We start from the raw sequence: 25,469 nt of genomic DNA, 5'->3' as shown, positions 1-25,469 counted from the left end.
TTAAATACACTACTGGCCATTAAAATTGCTACACCATGAAGAAATGCAGATGATAAACGGGTATTCATTAAACTAATATATTATACTAGAACTGACATGTGATTACATTTTCACGCAATTTGGGTGCTTAGATCCTACGAAACCAGTACCCAGAACAACCACCTCTGGCCGTAATAACGGCCTTCATACGTCTGGGCAATGAGTCAAACAGAGCTTGGATGGCGTATACAGGTACAGCTGCCCATGCAGCTTCAACACGATACCACAGTTCATCAAGAGTAGTGACTGGCGTATTGTGACGAGCCAGTTGCTAGACCACCATTGACCAGACGTTTCAAATTGGTGAGAGATCTGGAGAATGTGCAGGCCAGGGCTGCAGTCGAACATTCTCTGTATCCAGAAAGGCCCGTACAGGACCTGCAACATGCGGTCGTGCATTATCCTGCTGAAATGTAGGGTTTCGCGGGGATCGAATGAAGGTTAGAGCCACGGGGCGCAAAACATCTGAAATGTAACGTCCACTGTTCAAAGTACCGTCAGTGCGAACACGAGGTGACCGAGACGTGTGACCAATGGCACCCCATACCACCACGCCGGGTGATACGCCAGTATGGCGATGACGAATTCGCGCTTCTAATGTGCGTTCACCGTGATGTCTCCAAACATGGATGCGACCATCACGATGCCATAAACAGAACTTGGATTCATACGAAAAAATGACGTTTCGCCATTCGTGCATCCAGGTCCGTCGTTGAGTACACCATCGCAGGCGCTCCTGTCTGTGATGCAGCGTCTAGGGTAACCGCAGCCATGGTCTCCGAGCTGATAGTCCATGCTGCTGCAGACGTCGTCTAACTGCTCGTACAGATGGTTTTTGTCCTGCAAACGTCCCCATCTGTTGACACAGGGATCGAGACGTGGCTGCACGATCCGTTACAGCCATGCTAATAAGATGCCTGTCATCTCGACTGCTAGTGATACGAGGCCGTTGGGATACAGCACGGCGTTCCATTTTACCCTCCTGAAGCCACCTATTCCATATTCTGCTAACAGTCATTGGATCTCGACCAACGCGAGGAGGAATGTCGCGATACGATAAACCGCAATCGCGGTAGGCTACAATCCGACCTCTATCGAAGTCGGAAACCTGATGGTACGCATTTCTCCTCCTTACACGAGGCATCACAACAATGTTTCACCAAGCAAAGCCGGTCAACTGCTGTTTGTGTATGAGAAATCGGTTGGAACCTTCCTCATGTCAGCACGTTGTACATGTCGCCACCGGCGCCAACCTTGTGTGATTGATCTGAAAAGCTAATCATTTGCATATCACAGCATCTTCTTCCTGTCGGTTAAATTTCGCGTCTGTAGCACGTCATCTTCGTGGTGTAGCAATTTTAATGGCCAGTAGTGTACTTATGAAGAGGAAGAGAAAAAGGATTAAACTAAGGAGTGGGGAGACAGAAAAGTGAGAAAGATAAAACGTGTAAAAGATTCCGCCTAACAATAATGAAAGTGCAAGAATTAGTAACCATCTAATAGCTTGTTACTCCACCCCTGGCCATGTTGGCGGCCTCATTTCGTTGAGGAAGACAGCCTGTAACTTTCTTCAGGTACACAAAATCGCGCTGAAGCCACTCATTGATAGCTTGATCTTGTAAGCTACCAAACTGCAGGATGATTACATTTCATCCGCTGTTCCAAATAGTCCCAGACATTTTATATGGGATTAAGGTCGTGTGGCCAACGGTCTTGACACAGTGGTAGCACCGGTTCCTGTCAGATCACCGACGTTAAGCGCAGTTGGGCTTGGCTAGCACTTGGACGAGTCACCGTCTGGGTCTGCTGAGTTCTGTTCGCAAGCGGAGTGGTCTGATCACGAAAACTGACAACCACCGGGAGACCGGTGCTGACCTCACGCCCTATCACATTCACATCCAGTGACGTCTAACGGAAGAGGATGACACGGTAGTCGGCCGGTAGCATTGGATCTTACGAGGTCTGTTCGGACGGAGTTCATAGAATTAAAGATCGGATGACTCAGAAGACCAGTCGAGGATTGATTGCACGCCTGAGTATCAATGAAACTAGTAATATATATGCACAGTCCTTTGAACACGGTGTTTTCATCTCAGAAGACGGGAGGACCCACAGCATACTCACCACACAGATATAACGGAAAGTGTACCACCTAGTTATCGAGAAAATCCTGGTTCATTTTCACTGTAAACTGAACGAGTGGAAGAAAATCGTGTTACGAAAAACACACCATAAATGTCATAGACCCATCTTAGCGGTGAACTACACCAGCCTTACGTTTTGGTTAAACGCTTCATTGGGGTCTCGGTGCACTCGACACCTTGAATCATTTGGAAAGATTCAAATTCGCGATTCGGCGGACTCTCCTGGTCCGATAACGTCATATCTCTGTGTTGTATGTCACATATGTGCCGCTATGAGCAACACCCTTTGCAAGGTAATGGACGGGAAAAGTACGCTGCACATTGTTCCCTTCCCAAAGTCCGCTTGGAAACCGGCTGATAAGGTTCAAATGGCTCTGAGGACTATGGGACTTAACATCTGAGGTCATCATTCCCTACTACTTAAACCTAACTAACCTAAGGACATCACACAAATCCACGCCCAAGGCAGGATTCGAACCTGCGACCGAAGCGGTCGCGCGGTTTCAGACTGAAGCGCCTAGAACCGCTCGGCCACAGCGGCTGGCGGCTGGTAAGGACCTGTATTTTCTGACAGCAGCAATTCGTGTTGAGTTGAAACCGACTGTTATTGACAAGGTGCGACATTCGCCTCTGGTTCCCATCGGACGGAAACTGCTCTGATTATTGCAATTAAGCTGCGTCATATGGCTGTTAGTGCTGTACCACTCCATATATAGATATTCGACGGTCCGTGTAACAAATCGGAAAACTTAATATACAGTGTTGTTATGAGCACGTCAAAACAAGGCAGCTTACTTCTACCGTCCTGTCAACTGCCATTTCATCTTATAGTGTTGATCTCATACAACCTATTGACACATGCATACCACTTCATTGTTGTAACGTTTGTCAGCTGTGGAGGATCACGTGACCGCCTGGTACTGGTTCTACAGGGTCGACACCCCTACAAAATACCAGTGTGCTTGTTAAGGAGGGGGGGGGGGGGGGGGGGGGGGGAGCACTTATATTCTGTCCGATGAAATTAAATGTGGGCTCAGCGAGGACACAGAGGTGCAAGTGCTAAAAGAAATAGGCGAGCTCGAGTTCTCTTTTGTATTTGACATACCAGAGCCGGTTTGCGAAACTCCTTGACAGGGGGGAAGGAAGAAATAATGTGTTTAACGTGTCGCCGATATTGAGGTCATTAGTGACACCAAATCCCTTCACCAAAAAAAAAAAAGGCTATGTAAATATTCCAGAATCGGAGTCAAAAATAACTGCAAACATGTAGAACATAGACCAGTATAACCTATTCGTAGTGAAGTAACTTAAATCACTTAAGAACTACAAGGTCTCCGGTCGAGATTCTATACAAGTTGGGTTCCTTTCATAGCATGCTCATTCAGTAGCTCCAAACTTAACAATCATACACAACCGTTCGTTTTTCGTTGCAGCAGGATTTTCTCATGATATTTATATCGTCATCTTCCTTCTCCGAATGTGAAAACATTTTGTTGACTCGCACCTACTAGAAAATTGCACTGGGCACACCAATACTACAGAAAGGAAGTAGGAGTAATCGTCAAATGACAGACCCATATCACTAACATTGATTCGAAGTTGGTTCTTCGAACAGTATACCATGTTCGAAGATTATGAATTATCTCGAAGGAAACGTTTTATTGACAAATAATAGCCAACACGGATTCAGAAAATATCGTTCTTGTGAAACGCAACTAGCTCTTTATTCTCACGAAGTAATGAGTGCTATCGACAAGGGTAGTGAAACTGATTCAGTATTTTTAGATTTCCAGAAGGTTTTTGACATAGTTCCTCACTAGCGATTTCTAATAAAATTGAGTGCCTCTGGAGTACCGTCTCAGTTGTGCTACTGGATTCGTGATTTTCTGTCAGGAAGCACACAGTTCGTAACAACTGACGGGAAGTCATCGAGTAAAACAGAAGTAATATCCGGCGTTAGTGTACTATAGGCACTCTGGTGTTCCCGATCTACATAGACCATTTAGGAGACAATATGGGCAGCCTTCTAGATTGTTTGCAAGTGATGCTATCATTTACCGTCTTACAATGTCATCAGATGATCAAAACCAGTTGAAACATGATTTAGACAAGATATGTGGATGGTACTGAAAGTGGCAATTAGTCTAAATAATGAAAATTGATATGTTATCCAGATGAGTATTAAAAGGGATCCTCTAAATTTCTGTTACACGATAAATCACACAAATCTAAAGGCTGTGAATTCAACTAAATACTTAGGTATTACAATTACGAATAACTTAAACTGGAACGATCACATGGATAAGGAAAGTAAACCGAAGACAGAGATTTATTGGCAGAACACTTACAAAATGAAACAGGTCTGCTAAAGGCACTGCTAACGCTTCGCTTGTCCGCCCTCTTCTGGAGCATTCCTGCGCAGCGTGAGATCCGCATCCGGCAGGGTTGACGGAGGACATCGAAAAAGTTCAAAGACGTGCAGCTCGTTATTTATCATAGCAAAATAGGAGAAAGAGTTCCACGGATATGATACGCGAATGTGGGCAACAATCATTGAAACAAAGGCGTTTTTCGTTGCGGCAGGATGTTCTCAGGAAATTTGTATCGTCATCTTCCTTCTCCGGATGTGAAAACATTTTGTTAAATCGCACCTACGTGTGGAGAAATGATCATAATATCATCATAATAAAATAGGAAGAACCAGAGCTCGCACGAAAAGATTTTAGTATACGTTTTACCGGCGCGCTGTTTGAGAGTGGTAGGGTAGAGAAATAGCTTGAAGGTGATTCGATGAACCCCCTACCAGGCACTTAATTGTGAATTGCAGAGTAATACTGTGGATGCAGATTTTTGTTCCGTCTTCACAAGTTGTCTGCCAATTTCGTCTTACGTCATCCTACATCCCATCTACCGCCTGGGCGTTTGGGTAGTCGTATAATGTCCATATTCTGGACGTGTTGGTAACAGTCGTTCAGCTGCTTACTTAAATTCAGTTAGATCGGCTTTCAGTTCCTTCTGCACTGTTTGGTTTCGTATGTGGTAGTCTATTCTTAAGTATTTCTTCTCCATCGTCATCATCTTCTTCCTCTTTTTCTTCTTCTTCTCCTTCTCAGAAGTTACAATTTTGCATCTTGTATTTTCCCATATGTTCTTTATATAGTTAATCAGTTCATTCTCGCGGCGAACTGTTGCAAGGGCAGGGTTTTATTAAACGTTAATTCTTATCTTCCCAATCTAGACAAGCTAAAACGATTTTGCACCATACTCCTAAGTTGTGTAAGATGTAAACTTGTCTCTCAACTCACTGGGAAAGAAATGTTAGCTAACTGTCGTCATTGAGGTCTTTGAACTTTAAACATAGCTCAGGTGAACGGAGATCGGCCGTAATGAATCGACCATTCAGACAATGGAGTAAAGGAAAACAGGGAAATACTGAAAAACCCTTATCTAGAAGTTCGGAGAGTGATTTGAAGCAAGCCCTTCCAAGTACGATTTCACATTGTCGCATTTGTGTGTGAGCTTGAGCTTTTCCCGCACTTCAACTGTTTGTGTTGCGCTCGGGTGTCCAGCCGGGTACAGTATTTTACGAAACGCGATATTTCGACAGCGTATCTTGCCGTCACCGTCAGTGATTCCTCTAGAATCAGCGACTTTCTTATATTGCGCCTCCTTTATAGTCTTTGCCGCTTTGTTAGTACAGTAGACTGCTTTCCACATTACCAGAAAATCACATGCATTTTAAAAGCCCTGCTGAATCTGGTAAACGTGACGTGCGAATAATAAAGAGAAAGTAAACGTTTATGTCGGCTGTCACACGTAATGTCTGCACACATGATACGCCACAAACAGTTCAAGACATCGAAACAAGTGAAAATACATAATGTAACGAGTTTTATGCTAGTGGTTAGTATTCATATGTATTCATGTCATAATGAAGCCAAGATTTTCTTAATGTCGACTATTCCACTCTTTAGCAGCGGGGGACTTGAGAAGTATTATTAAGTAACGTTTTTCAATGTTTACTAAGAAAAGTTTTCACAAAAACAGCGAACTAATCGAATTGTGGGGAGTCAAGATAACAGAGGGAGACTTTTGTTCGTTGTTAATGAAATAAAGTAGGTGAAACTGATCTGTGCTACCATCTTTTGTCCTCATATTTAGAACATTTAACAGGTAGTTTTGGGAAAAATTTCACTGCGTACTATTACAAGATTTACGTCACTATATTCAGGTTTCTAAAGGTTCTCCAGGTTCGTCAGAAAGGAACATCGTTCTATCAAAAACCCGTCATTGTTTAAACACCGTGTATAAATGGTAAAATACTCAATACACAACACAGACCATGTAGTTCAATCACCTATCGATACGTCCCATTGCAAATTTGAGCTCTCTAAGATATATTAGAAGTGTTCTCTTTATGGTGGACCCTCTGTGCAGCCTAAAAATGATGGAGAGAGTCGCAGCCTGGTTTCGTTGCTTTTACATCTCAGCTGTGCGGCAGGAAGTGGAGAAACGTTCATACGTTATGCTCTGATTATCTGTTTGGCCCTGGAAGACGATGTGACTAAGCTGCAGGGTCAGTGGTCCAAATATAGGAAGAAGGAGGAAAAAAGCCGCTAATTTCTTTCTCTTACTGCGCCTTCTCTCGCACAGTCTGCCAACACAAACGTCGCAAAATAAGTAGCTGCTATTTTCAGCGACCCACCGAACATTTTTCTTAGGCTCGCTGTATCATTAGCGGCCAGATACAACAACGATAAATTTGAAGCGGGGTGAGGTGGCCAACCCTGGAAGCGGTGCGACGCTTTGATGTATGAAGCGGACGTAACATTGCCAACATCGTCTGCATCAAGTGCAAGTGCGTAACACGCAACGTGGCCCCTCTTTGATGTAACCGCTCACACACTCTCCTTGGATATTAGTTTAAGTCACGCACTTCCGCCTCCGCTTTTCCGAGCGCATGAGCCAGATGCACCGTACGTGCTTAGGGTGTGACTTAATGCAGGCGAGAGAAATACGGCAGGCCAGTGTCTCGCTCACTAAGTGAATGGTAACTAAGTATTTCTGTGCTGCCACGATGAATTCCATTGCTTACGTCACGAGACATTTAAGTGCCTTGATAATTAGTTGTTTTTCTTAATTTTGTACGTGTTTTTCCAATTCGGTTACTTCCTAAACCTAGTGCAACGTCTGTATCTATATAACCTGCACCACAGTGTAGGACACAACACATAACTAACAGTACTTCGCTACACTATCAGGTCCTCTGTTTCCGCTTGCAGACACACACGCGCACACACACACACACACACACACACACACACACACACACCACCAGACACACACAAAATAATCGGTGTATACAGGGTGGCGCACGAAATGTGTTACCAATTGTTTCTTTCACAATTTACGACGTACATTAGATATCCCGCTGGGATCTCTGCAGCAGTACCAGCAGAGCTTGGAAAAACAAATGAGTTACGAGATGACGTGCGATTCCCGATACTGCCGCTAGGAGACTAGTAAGCAGCAATGGCTGACAATGGAAGACTGACGACACGGCAACGATCGGCAATTGTGTTAGTTTTTCATGAAACGAAAGGCCTTGTTGTGACTCAGAGGGGTTTTCGACAACAGTTTAACACACGATGGGTCCCTTGCAAGAAGACCATCCACAGGCTGTACGTAAAATTTGTACAGGAAGGAACAGTATTGGAAGCGAAGCAACCTCGGCGTAAGCCTGTTTGTTCGCAGGAGAATATTGAAGCGGTACGAGTTGCTGTGCCGAGAAGTCCCGGCAAATCGTCTAGAAAGGCAGCAGTGCAACTGGGAATATCCAGACGCTCCGTTCAACGCATTCTTAAAAACGACCTCCATATGTACCCATACAAGATGACCTGTGCACGGAAGCTCACTGAAGAACACAAGCGACAGAGACTACTGTTTGCTCAGTGGTCGGAAGATAGGGAAGAAACTCTCAACAACGTTTGGTTTTCAGACGAGGTGCATTTTCATTTAGACGGTGTGGTTAACAAACAAAATGTACGCTTTTGGGCCACTGAAAACCCACAAGCGCTTCATGAACGACAACATTATGCTCCGAGGATTACAGCGTGGGCAGCAATTTCCAGTCACGGACTTATTGGACCCTTTTTCTTTGAAGAAACTGTGAACAGCGAGCGCTATTGGAGCATGCTTCGCAATAGATTCATTCAACAGGTTCTTGCTACTGCCTTGCCCTTTAACATGCAGTGGTTCTTACAAGATGGAGCAAGGCCACGTACTGCAAACACTGTGTTGGAGTTTTTACACGAGCATTTCGACATGCGCATCATTTCACTCAGGTTTCCAGGTCGCTTCAATGACGGACAAAATTGCCCCCCCCCCCCCACCCCCACAATAGTCCAGACCTCAATCCATGTGACTTTTTTCTTTGGGGTTACCTAAAGGAAAAAATTTTACCGAAACGTCCACGTGATTTAATGGAGCTCAGAAGATTTATTTTTCAAGCTTGCAGTGAAATTACGGAAGACATGTGCCGTTGGGTAATCACTAACTTCAGTGTTCGTTTGAAGGTTCAAAATGGTTCAAATGGCTCTGAGCACTATGGGACTCAACTGCTGAGGTCATTAGTCCCCTAGAACTTAGAACTAGTTAAACCTAACTAACCTAAGGACATCACAAACATCCACGCCCGAGGCAGGATTCGAACCTGCGACCGTAGCGGTCTTGCGGTTCCAGACTGCAGCGCCTTTTAACCGCACGGCCACTTCGGCCGGCGTTCGTTTGAAGGAAGTTAGGAAATGAAGTGGTGGACATATTGAGTATGTGCTCAGTTAGAACAAATCTCCATGGACGGCTCTTTATTGTAGTATATGTTCCTTTCAGATTGTACTGACAATAAATTTTTTACTCAAAAACAAAATGGTAACACATTTCGTGCGCCAACCTGTAGTAGTAAGCAACGCGGAAGTGGCCGGTTAAAATGACTGCAACAAAATATATTTTAATGGGCATACAGGCAGAGTTTACTTGCTAGCTGGAGGAGACGTAGCAGCATGCAGAGATAATCAACAGATAATCTACATCTGCATTCAGCAAGAAACTGTACGGTGTTTAGCAAAGGCTCCAAACTGTATCGAATTCATTTACACCATTCCTTTTCCGTTCACGAATGTTGCTTGGAAAGAAACTCTGGCGGGACGCACCGTATGATACTGCATCCCTGTTTGATTCCATACCTGTAGTTACACCTACAATCCGTGATTGGGCGTTACAACAAGAGTAATGTGGAAAGAGCGTTTCTGTTTCCAAAAGTACTGGAACAGTTTGGCGCATCACGTGGCTGTTGTGAATCCTGACCAAATACTAGTCATCGGCGTGACAGTCAAATGTATGATAGGAAAGATACACGGTTTCATCGTATTTGATTGAGGCTAGATCTTCGGTGCTCACGGGACGCCCGTATCACGTATGTTACAGGCACTGATTTTTTTCACGTCACACTGCGCCAAGACCGCACTGCGAGTACCTTGATTCAGGAAAAGCCGTTACCACCAGAGTCACCTGCCCTGTGCAACATGTAGTACTACAGCTCAGTGTCACGTACACACTTCACATATAAGTCAATATTTTTTCAGAATTTTTAAAATTATGGTCTGTACATGACTGCCTAGGTGAAATCTTATAATGAACATTAAAGACGATATGGATATATTACACGGTTTTGCATTAATTAGAGGGAGATGAGGTATCCATATAAAGGTGAGAGGTAGATAGGAAATTGGAAAACCAGGGGAAAGTACTTCTGTAGTAAGGAGACGTGAAGATGTGAAATGGAAAGGCAGGAGTCGCAAATTGTGCACACACCAACCCAACACACACACGGAAAGAAGCTAGCGTGCATTGAGCGAGTATGAACTGCTACCGTATTGCTATCATTTGGAGGGAAAGTATGGAAGATGACACGCTAACCTCGCTTGATGCTATAACAAAGGTTTTACCGGAAAGAAGAGCTAAATGCCAGTCGAAAGTGCTCAGTGAGAGTCATAGTTGGAAAGAGACTATGTGGACGGCATAAACAACCGCTTCTGGATATTCGCAGCGTCTTGTCGCCTTCGGGTAAAGTACCATTTAGTTTAGTGGTCAGTATGTGTTGTTAGAGTTTTAGAATAGTATCGTTTGTGGTATTTCAAATATGACTACGGAAGACGATTGTCCTATTTCATGCCGTCTGGGATAGATTCCTTTTTCGTATCCTTATTCTGAAGCTCGGTGTTCTGATAGAAACGCATTTGTAACATACTGTACTAAAACTACTATTTAATGTTGAAAAGAAATTTTTGCTTAATTGTACAGTTACGACATGTAATACATTTTCAAATTTTATTTGGCATTGATGAGTAAATTCAATTTTAAGTAGACTCCTGGCTTCTAGAAATATCATTCTTTGTAGTGAGGCATAATTTTAGACTGTTTTTGAGTAATTTGTCTAATATAATTGCATTTGAAGGAGCTGCGAATGTGTGATCACATATACTTAGTACCTTCATTGTTGTTGTGTTATTGCAGTTTTATGTACAGAGAAATGCTCGGAAGTGTGTTAACCAAAAATTTGTGTGATCAAAAAGTACATGTTCCCGCAACGACGTAGTATTATTAATGGTTTATTTACCTGTTCAAAATTGCTTACTCGAATTATTTACGTAAAGTAGGACACTGTTCTTTGCTGCTAATCATATTCTTTAGCGTGTGAAGAGAGAAGTTCCCTTTATGTGTAAAGTTTTCGCTTACGGTGAACCGACGAATAAACGAATGATTAATGTACGCCTTTGATTTGGACTGGATACTATAACTGCCAGGAATCACCTGAACAGTGACGAGTTGTCGGGTTCACGCATACTTCGCCCACAATCGGCCGTGTTTGGAACTACACTGCAATTTAAATTTTCTTATGCGTATTTACTCGCTCATTTACACATCTCACTTACGAAGCAAAACTGAAAGAATGAAATGGAAAAAATTGCTGTCCAAATACCTTTACCAAGAAGGCGAGTTGGAAATTACAAGTTTTCCCAGGTAGTATATGAGTATTTGTAGTAATCTAAACTTTGGTAATGTTCAACAAAATAATTTCAACTTGTGGCACAATTCTTTTTACAGTGGCTTCTTTGAAATATCTATTCAGTGGCCCGAAGTATAATACTAATAAAAATGGACTGTATGTGTCGATCGGTAGCTGATTTTAAACCTGTTGTGACCACCTCAATAATTCAAACACGACACTACGCTTAAAAGCACTATCACAGTTAAGAGTGCTAGACAGTTACATTTAAAACTTATGAAACGCAAGCCGCCCTAGTTGCGTCAAATAAGAGAGCCTACGATGAAGACTTTCATGACTGGTTGATTCACTCGCTAGGAAATTTTTAGGATTGTGTGGTCGTGTTCCATGAAACTTCTTTGTTCCTGGCGTTTCATCCAGAGCTAAGCTGGATACATTCAGCCGTTCTTCTGGTTTCGCTGAGTCGTGCCGACTGACACAGCGAAACCAGGAGCACCAATGAGAAAGTCCACAGTAGCTTTGGGTGAAATGTCAAGAACAAAAGAATTTCATGAACCATCACATATATCCTGGAAAATTCGTCAACAACTAAGGAAAACTTACGCCGTACAATGAGCTACTCTAGTAAGAAAAATCGACTTTAAATTCCGGCCAATAATCATATATGAGTAAAAGGGAATGTTTAATGGTGATTCGAATACGCCTTAAATTATAGAACTCCTGATATTAGGGGCCCTTTTAGTGGTTAGAGTGTGATGTGCCCCACGCTTCTAGCAGGAGCATGACAAATACGATAGTGTAGTGTACATATCAGCCTTCGCTTTGGGCCAAGCCTGCTTTCTTCTCCAATCCTCTTCTGTTTTTCTCGGTAGCTACGCTGGCTCCAAAACTGGCTGAAAGATGTTAAGTCTATTAACAATCTATAGCAATAATGTTTTCGACACCAGAAATAGATTTTCTACACTTTAATTATACTCTTGGTGGAAATTATTCACACATACGGCCAGTTTCGGGTCTGACATATAGTTCGAATCAAAGGAAAGCAGAATTTTACCTACTAAATGAGTTCATAGTCTATTAAATTGTCCTAGTGCAGTAATCACACAACAATCCAGTGGATCGAAGCGATTCACATGTGGCGAAAATACACATTCAAGGAACTTGAAACAAGACATTGCAACAAAAAAATCAGTATGTCCGTCAACACTGCCCTGCTAACCACTCACTATTCGTACGAGTAAATAATCACTGTGTTTCTCTAATAAGTTCTCACTCGGAATTAATTAGTAATTACTGTCAGAGAAGTCACAGATTAAACCCACGAATGAAGAAAATGAACAGTACGCAACCTATGAGAATATTTCAGAACGTTAGTTATCGTACAATGGCACATTTCTCACGACAAGAGACATAGGTGTTGCTCACTTTATCCTCAGCCGCAGACTGCGTGATCTCATATGTGCTACGCCTATATACAGTTTCGCTTATGAACAATGTTTCACACTATTCATTACTGACGGCAGCCATCTTACATAAAATATTATATAACACTCAAAATATTGAACTTTCTAATTAGTGAGTTAATTAAGAAATCTTGCACATCAAATGGAACATTAAAAATATATCAACGAACTTATAGTGCCCATGTCCAGAATCTAAATGTAATTTTGGCATAATTTCTGACTGAAATTAGCAATGGTCTCAAGTTTTAATGGTAACTGATTCGGAAGATAATTAGTTTCAGACAATTTTAGATACCTTAGGAAAAGTTCGAGAAATGTACCTTCAAATGATAGGCTTTAATATGCCGAAATATGTTTCCTACCGCTATCTAAATATGTAACGTCGTACTATATTAACCTTTCCAATATTTCATAATTAACAAAGATTCTTAGTTAATTAATTAGATCACTACATCGACATTAGCAAGCAGTATCTAATGAGCAATGAAATTCAATGGGACTAAGCTTATTTATGAACTTAAATATTACTATTAGGTACACTACCATACTGTCATTATAAAAATTTAGGAAAAAATTTAGAAAATTTCGGGAGGCCGAAAAACATAGCAGATGAGATTGGATACTATACTTGCTTCGTCTTAGCTTTACGATTCCTTGGCGTTTTATAAATCAAGCATTATCATGTGTTTCGTACAATAATTCTACGCCTTTCAAGCGTGATCTATGAACTTTAACTGAAAAGGATCCTATAATCACCGATACATCTTACACAGGAAATTACAAAACAGAACAAAAACGTACAGAATCATAATCAGAAATAAGGTAAATGGCAAACTTTGCTGTACAGCCGAAAATAATCGAAACTAGAAATAAGGTAAATGCCAGGCTTTGCTGTACAAAGGGAAAGAAAATTCGGTAGCTGGGTGTCTGCTACTCACAAGTGTAAGAGAAACAGTGGACAGCCTCCGTAGGAACGAGTATGAGAATCTGCCTCGGGGTCAGTATTATGCAGGTTAGAGTTGGTCAGAAGAGCGTGCTGACGCCTGCTGCTCTTAACGAAAGGAAGGAAGGAAGGGGTTATCGTCCTGCCGATAACGAGGTCATTAGAAACAGAGCAGATGTTTGGACTGGATGAGGTTACTACTAAAAAATCGACTTTAGTGTTTTCAAGGCAACTAACTCGATAGTGGCCAGAACGGGAGATTGCAAAAGGATTTCGACGGCGTTGTACGTCTACATCCATACTCTGGAAGCCACCTTGCGGTGTGTGGTGAACGGAATTCTGGTTCCACCAGCATTTCCTCGTTTTCCTGTTGCACTTGCAAATGCTACGCGGGAACGACTCTAACGAAAACCTCCGTTTGCACTCTAGTTTCTCTTATTTCCTCGTGTCGTCATTTCACAAGACTTTTTAGAAGTAATATGTTGCTCGACTCTTTCTTGGAACGCACGCTCTCGGATTTTAAACCCATCCGTCATGTGTAAAACCTCTCCCGCCGTGACAGCCACTGCAGTTTTTTGACCATCACCGTAACGATCTCGCGCTTATGGGAAACATATCACGACGAAACGCGCCGATTGTCATAACATCTCCTCCGTGTCTTCAAATAACCCAACCTCAAACTCATAAGCAACATTCGACTCGGTCGAATGAGTCTTTTGCAAGCCATTTCTTTCGTGGATGAATTATGTTCTACAAACAGCTCGACGTTGTTAATCCACGTTAGACCATACCGCAAAGTTACTCCTAGGTATTTTATGATTATTACTGTTTCCAACCGCCTGTTGCTGTTAGTATAATCGAACAGTATTTGATCAAGTCACCCATTTATGTACAAAACGCCGACATTTATCTACATGGAAGATCAACTGTCAGTCTCCGCAACGTTCTTCGTTCCTCCGCAGGTCTCCCTCCATTTCGCCAGTTTTCTAAAGTCTAAACCTTCGTATAAAGAATAAAATTATCCGTGACAGTTCCACGGAACCTTCGACGTTATCCACTGCGTAACTAATATACTTCGCAAACAGTGGTACCCGTGTAAAACGCCTTCAGGTACTTCTCAAACTATTTGTCGATTTCCTCCCGTTGAGTTCTGACTGCTAGTAAACTACGAATCCAGTGGAAAATCTAGTCCGATACTCGGCAAGTTTGTACTTTATTCACAGGAAGACCGTGCGGCACCTTGTCGGATGCCGCTGGAAATCAGAAAAGTAGGGCTGTTGATAAATATCGATACTTCTGCCACAAGACGTCTATATTTCGGCAGTATCTCATCTCACCGATTTATCGATATCGAAATGACAGTATCGAATGCCGATATTTTTAATTTATATTAAATTTTTTTCGCATTTTTCGATAAATATTTGAAGTTATTTTGAAATTGCAATTAAACATTATTTTACTTACATCGTATGAAGTAGTGTTACTACTTTTTGAGGTTTCATCACGTCCAGTCTTTATCTTTGACTGTGTTAAGCAAGTATAGATGGCACAAAGAAGTCCAATTACACTGGAGTGGGGCGGTGTGGCGGTATTAACGTAATATCGAGACATCCGATGTGAGTCGGTCCTAGGCGCTTCGGTCCGGAACCGCGCGACTGCTACGGTCGCAGGTTCGAATCCTGCCTCAGGCATGGATGTGTGTAATGTCCTTTGGTTAGTTAGGTTTAATTAGTTTCAAGTTATAGGCGACTGATGACCTCAGATGTTAAGTCCCATAGTGCTCAGAGCCATTTGAACCATCCGAATGTGAAGAAATAGCACACCAGTTGCGTTAAAAAGTAATTTTTAACGTAGCTAATGTGTTATTTCCTCACTTCGCCATTCTTCAAAAACAGTTGCTGAAAATGATGAACAAAAATCTTAATGACAAGATTGGTCTTTGTGCTAGGCGGAGACGCGTAAGGGGAAATGCTGACGCAATGGGCGCTCGGCGCTACCAACAGAACCTGCAACGTTTAACTTCACCACGCAGTTCTGACACCACAACTGCTAGGTCGCTGGCAATTCCAGAAATGGAAAGCAGGGAAGCCGACACGAAGTGTTCCGCACAAATCCGTTACGTGGTGAAACCGAACGACGGACGAAGACGTGACAGCAACTGAGCCCTCAGTTGCTGTGACGTCTTCGTATGAAGCAGTTGTATAATGATTGGAATTCACGATATCCAGTGATTTATCGCACTATACGACATGTTCGTTTATTTCGATAAAGGCGTATGGGGCCTGAAGATGGCAAAATGAAATGCCGAAACTGTTTGCTTTCGGAATACAATAAAATATCTCGAAATATACGGCTGTTGGTGAAGTTTATTGACATTGAAAATATCTTTTGGGCCGGTAAATCGATATTTTTTCCGTCGAAATATCTGTAATTTTTTCGATACATCGAGGGCCGGTAATGCTACTCCTAGACAGGTGGCAACACCAGGCACACTGTGATATATAGCACCCATAAGATCAAAGCCATGGATCCTACCTCTTTTAAGCAGGTCTTCCATAGTTGGAGCAGGTGTTTCCTGATTAGAACTACGTCAGTATCATTATCCACAAGCAGTTTAGATAAGTACTCGATTTTAGCTCGGCTAATACCTTCTATGTTTAAATGGCATATTCGGATTGAAGGGTCAAGTCTTTTAATCAGTTGATCCTGAAAAGATCCATTTTTAAAGCTTTTTGTTTTGATTTGTCTTTCGGATTGAAGGGTCAAGTCTTTTAATCAGTTGGTCCTGAAAAGATCCATTTTTAAAGCTTTTTGATTTGATTTGTCTGCATGTCTGTAGCCAGGGAATCCAATACCTGTACTGGCTGCCTGTTCGTTCTGGCTCATGTAGCGTTACCCAGGGTGTACGTGTAGCATTCCACTGCGGACGGGAGCCAGTTTACAGTCCTACAAACAACAGGTCTCATCTTGGGCGCCGCTGTCCATTTCCAATGACGGCGGGACTTCAAACTCACCTTCCTTTCTTTCTGAACACTGTGAGGGGTAATTACAGGATTTCAATTAAATATGCATGTGAACAGCAAGCGAGAAACAATTTGGAAACGCAGAGGGTATTCCTATGCAGCTGTGTAAAAACAACTTGACGGAAAGCTAGCTGTAAGCTACATACTTGGAATTAACTTTTCGCAACTTCAGAGAGCCCCCGTGAAAGACGAGTGATCGTAGGACAATAAAACATGATGTAACATTTTTAAGGACATGCGGAAGAGAAACAAAGAGTAAACAGATGAAATAAGCCCATTTTAATTCCCAAATGAGGGGGTAACATTTGTTAATTGCGTACCATGTTTACGTTCCAGGTTACAAACACTGCTCAGTGTGACGACCACCTGCATCCCCGACAGACTGGAGCGGCACTAGAGAGACCGTCTCACAATTGTTCGCAGCACTTTTCGAACGGTGGTACATGCAATGTTCAGCTGTCGTGACATGCCTCATGCACTGCTTGAAGTTGGCACACTGCTTCCTGCATTCTCAGCCGTGGCAAGAGTAACTTTCTCAACAATTTGTGGCGCAGTGGGCTGTCGGCTTCTCCCAGGGTCAATTTTCAAATCGCCAGTTACTTCGAATGTCTGAATCACGTTATTCAACCCTGATGCGGAGAAAGTATCTCTCCGTATTCCTTTAATGCGTCGATATTCACTTAGAGCACCAGCGCTATTGCTCTTGGTTTGGTAAAACAGCTTTACGAGTGAAGCCCTGCTCACCTTGTCCAGATCCATCTTGAGTGTCTGCAGCTGTAATGCACACAGATGCTTGTGCTTCAACCCTCCGTCGCCGTACCATTACCAGCGCCGAAAGACAAGTCATGGAATTATCACTACTACCGATCCAATTCCTGCAAAGTACAGTCTGAACATCATTCCCATGAAGCTGGATACCCATAAGGTAAATAATGATCCGTCTACACTGGCTCCAATAGCGAAAGTTTAATTATGTCCACCCTGCACATACATTATCAATAAAGACAATCACGTAACAGACGTCAAAAGTAGGCCGCAGCTGCATACGACTTACGAGTAATTTCAAAAAGATCATTCGCCATAACCACTGTGGGTATGTAAATTTGGTAATTCGGAGGAGCGAGGACATCGGTGTTTCCTTCAAGTGTGTAGATAATCAAAATGCTTCAAATGGCTCTGAGCACTATGGGACTTAACATCTGAGGTCCTCAGTCCCATAGAACTAAGAACTACTTAAACCTAACTAACCAAAGGACATCACACACATCCATGCCCGAGACAGTATTCGAATCTGCAACCGTAGCGGTCGCGCGGTTCCAGAATGAAGCGCGTAGAACCGCTCGGTCACTGCGGCCGGCGTGTAGATAATAAGGTTGCATTAATATATGAGAGGTGATAAGGTCAATCATAAACGCATGATTAACACTTCGACGTCTCATTCTTTGAAGCAAAGAACACGTGGTATGAAGTAACGATTTTTTAGTGAACGTAGACGACAAAAGGATGTGGTGCCATAGTAGTGTCGACGAAAGAAGATTCCCTACAGTTGCAGTAGGCTTGACGCGGATCCTTCATGCGTCCATCTCAAACAATCACGTAACGCGATTTTGTATACGTATCTATAGCAACGGGTCAGTGTTGGCGCAGCTCTATAGACGACCGTCGCTTTCACCTGCAGCCGTTTACGCTTCGCAGTTGAAAGCTGCCAACAACGCTACTAGATCACTTCTATCGCCGACTCTGCTATAGTAGTCATGTTACACAGTAAGTAAGACCTGAGCAGGTTGAGCATCGTGCTCATCGAAAGCGCCTAGCTTCCTGTCGCTTCTACATTGTAAAGTTTAACGCGGAAAGGCTGTTACCATTAACAACTGTATGTCATGTTCCATCTTGGCAGCTGTATTTAGTGGGCAGTGCAGCTGTATTTAGTGGGCAGTGCATCGCTAATTGAGCTAGTCAACATGACAAGGTGTACCTTATAAGCCAAAACATCATAACCACCGCCGACCGAAACGTTGGATGCAGCCTGGTGGCCTTGCGGGAACGTGGCGCAGTAACAATACTCCACTACTGGCCAATAAAATTGCTATACCAAGAAGAAATGCAGATGATAAACGAATATTCATTGGACAAATATATTATACCAGAACTGACATGTGATTACATTTTCACGCAATTTGGGTTCACAGATCCTGACAAGTCAGTACCCAGAACAACCACCTCTGGCCATAATAACGGTGTTGATACAGAGCTTGGATGCCGTGTACATGTACAGCTGCCCATGCAGCTTCAACACGATACCACAGTTCATCAACAGTAGTGGAAGAGGTATTGTGACGAGCCAGTTGCTCGGCCACCATTGACCAGACGTTTCCAATTGGTGAGAGATCTGGAGAACGTGCTGGCCTGCAGTCGAACATTTTCTGTATCCAGAAAGGCCCGTACAGGACCTGCAAAACGAGGTCGTGCATTATCCTCCTGAAATGTAGGGTTTCGCAGAGATCGAATGAAGGGTAGGGCCACGGGTCGTAACACATCTGAAATGTCGCGTCCACTATTCAGAGTGCCGTCAGTGCGAACAAGAGGTGACAGAAACGTGTAACCAGTGGCACCCCATACCATCACGCCGGGTGATACGCCAGTATGGCGATGACGAATACACGCTTCCAATGTGCGTTCACCACGATGCCACCAAACACGGATGCGACTATCAGGATGCTGTAAACAGCACGTGTATTCATCCGAAAAAATGACGTTTTGCCATTCGTGCACCCAGGCTCGTCGTGGAGTACAACATCGCGGGCGCTCCTGTCTGTCATGCAGCGTCAAGGGTAACCGCAACCATGGTCTCCGAGCTGATAGTCCATGCTGCTGCAAACGTCGTCGAACTGTTCGTGCAGATGGTTCTTGTCTTTCAAACGTCTCCATCTGTTGACTCAGGGATCGAGACGTGGCTGCACGATCCGTTACAGACATGCGGATAGGATGCCTGTCATCTCGACGGCTAGTGATACGAGGCCGTTGAGATCCAGCACGGCGTTCCGTATTACCCTCCTGAACCCACCGATTCCATATTTTGCTAACAGTCATTGGATCTCGACCAACGCGAGCAACAATGTCGCGATACGATAAACCGCAATCGCGATGGGCTACAATCCTACCTTTATCAAAGCTGGAAACGTGATGATACGCGTTTCTCCTCCTTACACGAGGCATCACAACAACGTTTCACTAGGTAACGCCGGTCAACTGCTGTTTCCGTATGAGAAATCGGTTGGAAACTTTCCTCATGTCAGTACGTTGTAGGTGTCGCCACCGGCGCCAACCTTGTGTGAATGCTCTGAAAAGCTAATCATTTGCATATCACAGCATGTTCTTCCCGTCGGTTAAATTTCGCGTCTGTAGCACGTCATCTTCGTGGTGTAGCAATTTTAATGGCCAGTAGTGTATGTAAGCGGATCAGAAACGGACGGAGGATCACCCTACCGAAGATATGGGCAGCAAATGTGGAAATCCATTGAGACAAGCGACATTGACGAAGGGAAGACTATTATTAAACCGAGCCTGTGAACGAGTATCTCGTAAACGGCGAAACTGGTTGAATTTTCACGTGCTACTGTAGTGAGCATCTACGGAAAGAGGTAGAAGGACAGTGAAACTATCACTAGGTGGTAAATGGTTGGACGACCACGCCATTTCACAGAACGTGGGGTTAGGAAGTTTGTCTGCTCTGTAAAGTATGATAGATGGTGATCCGTGGCACCTCTGCCGAGAGAGCACAATTCTGGTGCACGTACAAGTGTTTGGGAGCACACTGTTCATTGCACGTTGTTGAACATGGAGCTCCATAGGAGACCACCCCTATGTGGTCACATGTTGACCCAGCGACATCGTCGATTACGACTGCAGTCGGTACATGACCATCGGGATTCGAAATGGCTCTGAGCACTATGGGACTTAACATCTGAGGTCATCAGTCCCCTAGAACGTAGAACTACTTAAACCTAACTACCGTAAGGACATCACACACATCCATGCCCGAGGCAGGATTCGAACCTGCAATCGTACGTAGCAGCAGCGCGGTTCCGGACTGAAGCGCCTAGAACCGCTCGGCCGCAATCGTGCTCGGGATTCGACCGTCGATTAATGGAAGCGTGGCGACTCTTCGGTATCTCACGTTTTTGCTACACTAGGTTGACGGTCGTTTCCACAAACGCCGTCATCGAGGCGAACGGCAGCTTGAAACGTATAGCAGGCCTCAGACGCAGGCTGGTGAGAGCTGTATTCTCCTGCGCTTGTAAGGCACCTGTGTTAGTAATCGAAGATACACTGACAGCTGTGGTGTTCCCTGATCATGTTACCCGGATTCGCCTCCCTGCTGAATATACCGTTTTCGCAGCGGAGCTCCACGCGATCCTGAAGGCACTGGAGCTGATGTATCGTGTTCGGGGCGATCGATTTCTTCTCTGCTCCGATTCTCTTAGTGCCTTACAATCACTGCAGAACCTATACCCGACTGAGGAGATGGTCCAGCTGATATATGACCAGCTGTACTTGCTCCAACGGTGGGGTAAAGAGGTATCCTTCTGCTGGGTGCCTGGTCATGTCGGCATATGGGGCAATGAACAGGCCGATCGGGCTGCCAAGGAGGCCAGCAGAGAGCAGGATGTGGTCCAGTGTCCTATCCCCTTGCAGTCGGTCATTGCTGCACTCCACAGGAAGTGCATGGAGTTGTGGGAGGACGAATGGCTGGCGGTGACGGCCAATAAACTGCGGTCGGTAAAGTCAACCACTCGGCCGTGGCGTTCCTCCTGCCGGTTGCTCAGGCGGGAAGAGGTGGCCCTCACACGTCTTCGGATCGGGCACTGTCCTCTCACACATAGCTTTTTATTACGGCGGGAGGATCCTCCGTTTTGTGATGCTTGTGGTGTGCACATCTCTGTCCGGCACATTTTAATAGACTGCATTTTATACCGTGATGCACGGGCAGAAGCACAAGTTGATGGGGATCTGCCTTCTGTTTTAGCTAATGATGAGTCGTGTGTGTCTAGGGTTTTTAAGTTTTGTGACGTGTCTGGACTCTGGCCTCAACTTTTAGGCTGGATGTTTTACTGTATTGCAGAGTGGCTGCTCCTCCCCTTTTTTCTTTGTGGTCAGCCAGCCACTTCTATCTGCTACATTGTTTTAGCTCCCTCTATCATTTTCTTCCTGTGTTGTCCATGTTTTACTGTTGACACCCTGCTTCATCCCACGCTTCGGTGTGGATGAGCACATATTTATCAACGAATGTTACCCGTGTTTTATGTTCCGTTTTATATTCCTGTTCTGGGATTTTTCTTGACACCCGTCTCCCTATGTTACTGAACGGGCGCTGAAGACCTTGCTGTCGTGCGCCCAAGAAACCCTTCTACTACTACTACTACTACTGCTGCTACTACTGACAGCTGCAAACCAACCACCTGCATCCCTTCATGCTTAATGTCGTCCGCGACAGCGAAGTTATCTTCCAGCAGTACAACTGTCCGTATCTCGGAGCCAGAACATTGCTACAGTGGTTTGAGGCGCATTATACTAGACTCACGTTGATATCTCGGCAACCAAATTCGCCTGATATAAATCCTATGGCAAACATCTGGGTCACTATCGATCGCCATCACCGGGTACGCAAATGAGTGACACCATATTTACGCGAATTACATGACCTGTGCGTAGACATGTAATGCCTCCAAAGCCTACCAGCAAACTCTCGGATTCCTGATACGCAGAATCAGCCATGGATTTCGTTTCAAAGCCGGGAAAACAAGCTATTAAGCAGGTGGTCATAATGTTTTGGCCCATCAGTGTATTGGCAAGTGTCCGCGATTGAGCATCGGTGACACACAGTCTTGAGGTTGGCGTCACGTATCAGAAACACAACAAGCTGCTTCATCGCGTAAGCGGCAATCGCCTCATAAGGAACTAACAGTGTACTTACGTAATTCCGAAATATAAAATGGCGTCTCTGGATTCGTGAGATTATTGAAGCTGCGCGGCCTTGCGCGTATAGCGAGGCGGAGCACGTGTTGGAATAAGCCGGCAGGTTACCTGGGCGACAGCAGGATCCGCCAGCGGCGCGTGCTCACTGGCGCCAGAAACCTCTGCATGGCGCGCTTCTCTGGAGCCCACACTGACCGCCGGCCGCCGCTGCGGAGATAAGCCGGCGCTCCGTCCGACCTCGGCCGCCTTATCGCCAGGGGTCGCAGCTGACTGACGGCTCCATTCCCGCACCGCCCCATCTGGACAGCCCTTGTCATCAGTTTCTCCACAGTCTGACGCGATCGTCCGTCTTTTTCTGACGCCCATCTCTTCATCTTTCCGCACTTGTTATGGTCCGCATTGCCGCGAGTGGTGTCGAGGAAGGAAGGCGCCTTTTCGTTGCGTTCTCACAAGGGAACCTCCCCATCGCACCCCCCTCAGATTTAGCTATAAGTTGGCACAGTGGATAGGCCTTGAAAAACTGAACACAGATGAATCGAGAAAACAGGAAGAAGTCGTGTGGAACTATGAAAAAAATAAGCAAAATATACAAACTGAGTAGTCCATGCGCAGTAGGGGCCACATAAAGGATAGATTAAGTTAGGAGCACCGTGGTCCAGTGGTTAGCGTGAACACCTGCGGAACGAGAGGTTCTTGGTTCAAGTCTTCCCTCGAGTGAAAATTTTTACTTTCTTTATTTTCGCAAAGTTATGATCTGTCCGTTCCTTCATTGACGTCTCTGTTCACTGTAATAAGTTTAGTGTCTGTGTTTTGCGACCACACCACAAAACCGTGCGATTAGTAGACGAAAGGACGTGCCTCTCCAATGGGAACCGAAAGCATTTGATCGCAAGGTCATAGGTCAGCCGATTCCTCCACAGGAAAACACGTCTGATATATTCTATACGACACTGGTGACGGCATGTGCGTCACATGACAGGAATATGTTGTCGACCCACCTAACTTGTACACTTGGCGAATGGGTAAAAAGATTCTTCTACCTTGCCCAAAAAAGTGATGAAAACATAAAAAATTAAACTTTTCACTCGAGAGAATACTTGAACTAAGAACTGTCGTGCCACAGCTGGTCACGCTAACCACGGGACCACGGCGCTCCTGAGCTCAGACTATCGTTGATGTTGCCTATCTTGCGCATGGACTACTCAGTTTGTATATTTTGCTTATTTTTTTTCATAGTTCCATACAACTTCTTCCTGTTTTCTCGACTGATGTGTGTTCAGTTTTTCAAGGCCTATCCACTGTGCCAACTTATAACTAAATCTGAGGGGGGTGCGATAGGGAGCTTCCCTTGTCAGCGGAGAGAGACGGGGAATACATTGGGACGTGACCAGTTAGCTCTCTCTCCATATCTATAGCTACAGGGTCTGAACAAAACTATAGAGAAATGCATGCTTGAATATAACCGTAAATGATAGCCAAGCCTGCAGGTTGCACTGTTGTATTTGGTTGCGCTGTTGTATTTGATTAAGAACGGCACCTGTACAATGCTCTCAGTGCGTTGAAAGTGTCAGTCGGGTTATGTTGGAGCTAAGTGAATTAGACATTAGCAAATTGTTGGTGGTCGTATGGTGTGTACTTTCGTAATCGAGGTAGCCGAAATGTTTGGCATTTCAAAAGGCACTGTATCGAAGATTTATATCGCATGCAGGGAAAGCGGAGATACGTCATCCTCTAAGTCGCAACGCGGAAGACTGTGTGTGTTGAATGATCGTGGCAGACGGTCGCTGCACAATATTGTGACGAAAAACAAGAGGACGACAGCTGAGAAAGACACTGCAGGTCTGAATGTTGCACCCGCAAACCGTGTCAGCACCAAAACAACACGAAGGAAGCTCCATATATTGCAGGGCGAACTGTAACTCGAAAAACACTCATTAGTGATGCAAATGACCGTAACAGGAAAACGCGGTACTGAAGCCATAAAAACCTAGACTACGGACCAATGAAAGAAAGTCATTTCGTCGAATGAGCCTTGTTTCACACTGTTTCCAATGTCTGGCAGAGTTAACGTCCAAAGAGTGAAACATAGCCGGGCTTCGGCGACGATTTGGGCAGCCATTTCGTGGTATTCCCCGAGCCCCACTGGTACGCTTCAGTGTCGAATTACTTGATTATTTGACCATATTGGCTGATAAAGTCCACCTCATGGTACAGTGTTTGTTCGGCAATGGTGATGCCTTATCTCAAGGCGACAGGTTCCCCGCTCACGTAGCTCGCATCTTCCAGGAACTCTTTTGTGAGCACGGGGATGAACTGTGGCATCTCCCCTGGCCACTACATTCAACACAGATCAGTCTTATTGAGCTCTTGTGATCTACTTTGGAAGGAAGGGTGCCTGATTGCTATCCTCGTCCATCATCGTTACCTGATCTTGCGACTATTTTGCAGGGAGAATGGTATAAGATTCACTTGGAAACCACACAGGATTTGTGATTATGTACTCCGAGACGATTAGAAGCTTGGCTGAAGGCCATCGGTTTTCCTACACCGTATTGGACATGGTAATGTGTCGTGTTTTTGGTGTTTTCATATTTTTGTTCAACCGCTGTATATCTAGATATGTATTCTACAAACCACTGTAAGTGTATGGCGGAGGGTACTTCGTACCAATATTGTCGATTTTCTGCCCTATTCCTTTCGCGTATTGAGCGATGTGAAATCGACTGTACACACCTCTCTCATAACGTATTCTCATTATACCTAGACGAATTATACCAGGTGTTAGCAGAGTAATCGTAGAGTCTTCACCGAATATAG

At 44.3% G+C, this 25,469-nt stretch overlaps 1 protein-coding gene across 1 annotated transcript in view; it reads right to left on the bottom strand.

The window, feature by feature from the left end:
* The window catches only part of LOC124774959 (inward rectifier potassium channel 4-like), a 675,359-nt gene extending 652,513 nt beyond the window's left edge, over positions 1-22,846 (bottom strand). Inside the window, exon 1 of the mRNA XM_047249682.1 lies at positions 22,761-22,846. Coding sequence (XP_047105638.1) covers positions 22,761-22,819 — 59 coding nt within the window. The 5' untranslated portion in view covers positions 22,820-22,846. The remainder of the gene's footprint in view (positions 1-22,760) is intronic.
* Positions 22,847-25,469: the final 2,623 nt, after the last annotated feature.

The sequence above is a fragment of the Schistocerca piceifrons genome, chromosome 2, assembly GCF_021461385.2.
Source record: "Schistocerca piceifrons isolate TAMUIC-IGC-003096 chromosome 2, iqSchPice1.1, whole genome shotgun sequence".
NCBI lineage: Eukaryota > Metazoa > Arthropoda > Insecta > Orthoptera > Acrididae > Schistocerca > Schistocerca piceifrons.
Note: the sequence above shows the minus strand (reverse complement) of the source record. Positions and strands in the feature narration are given on the sequence as shown.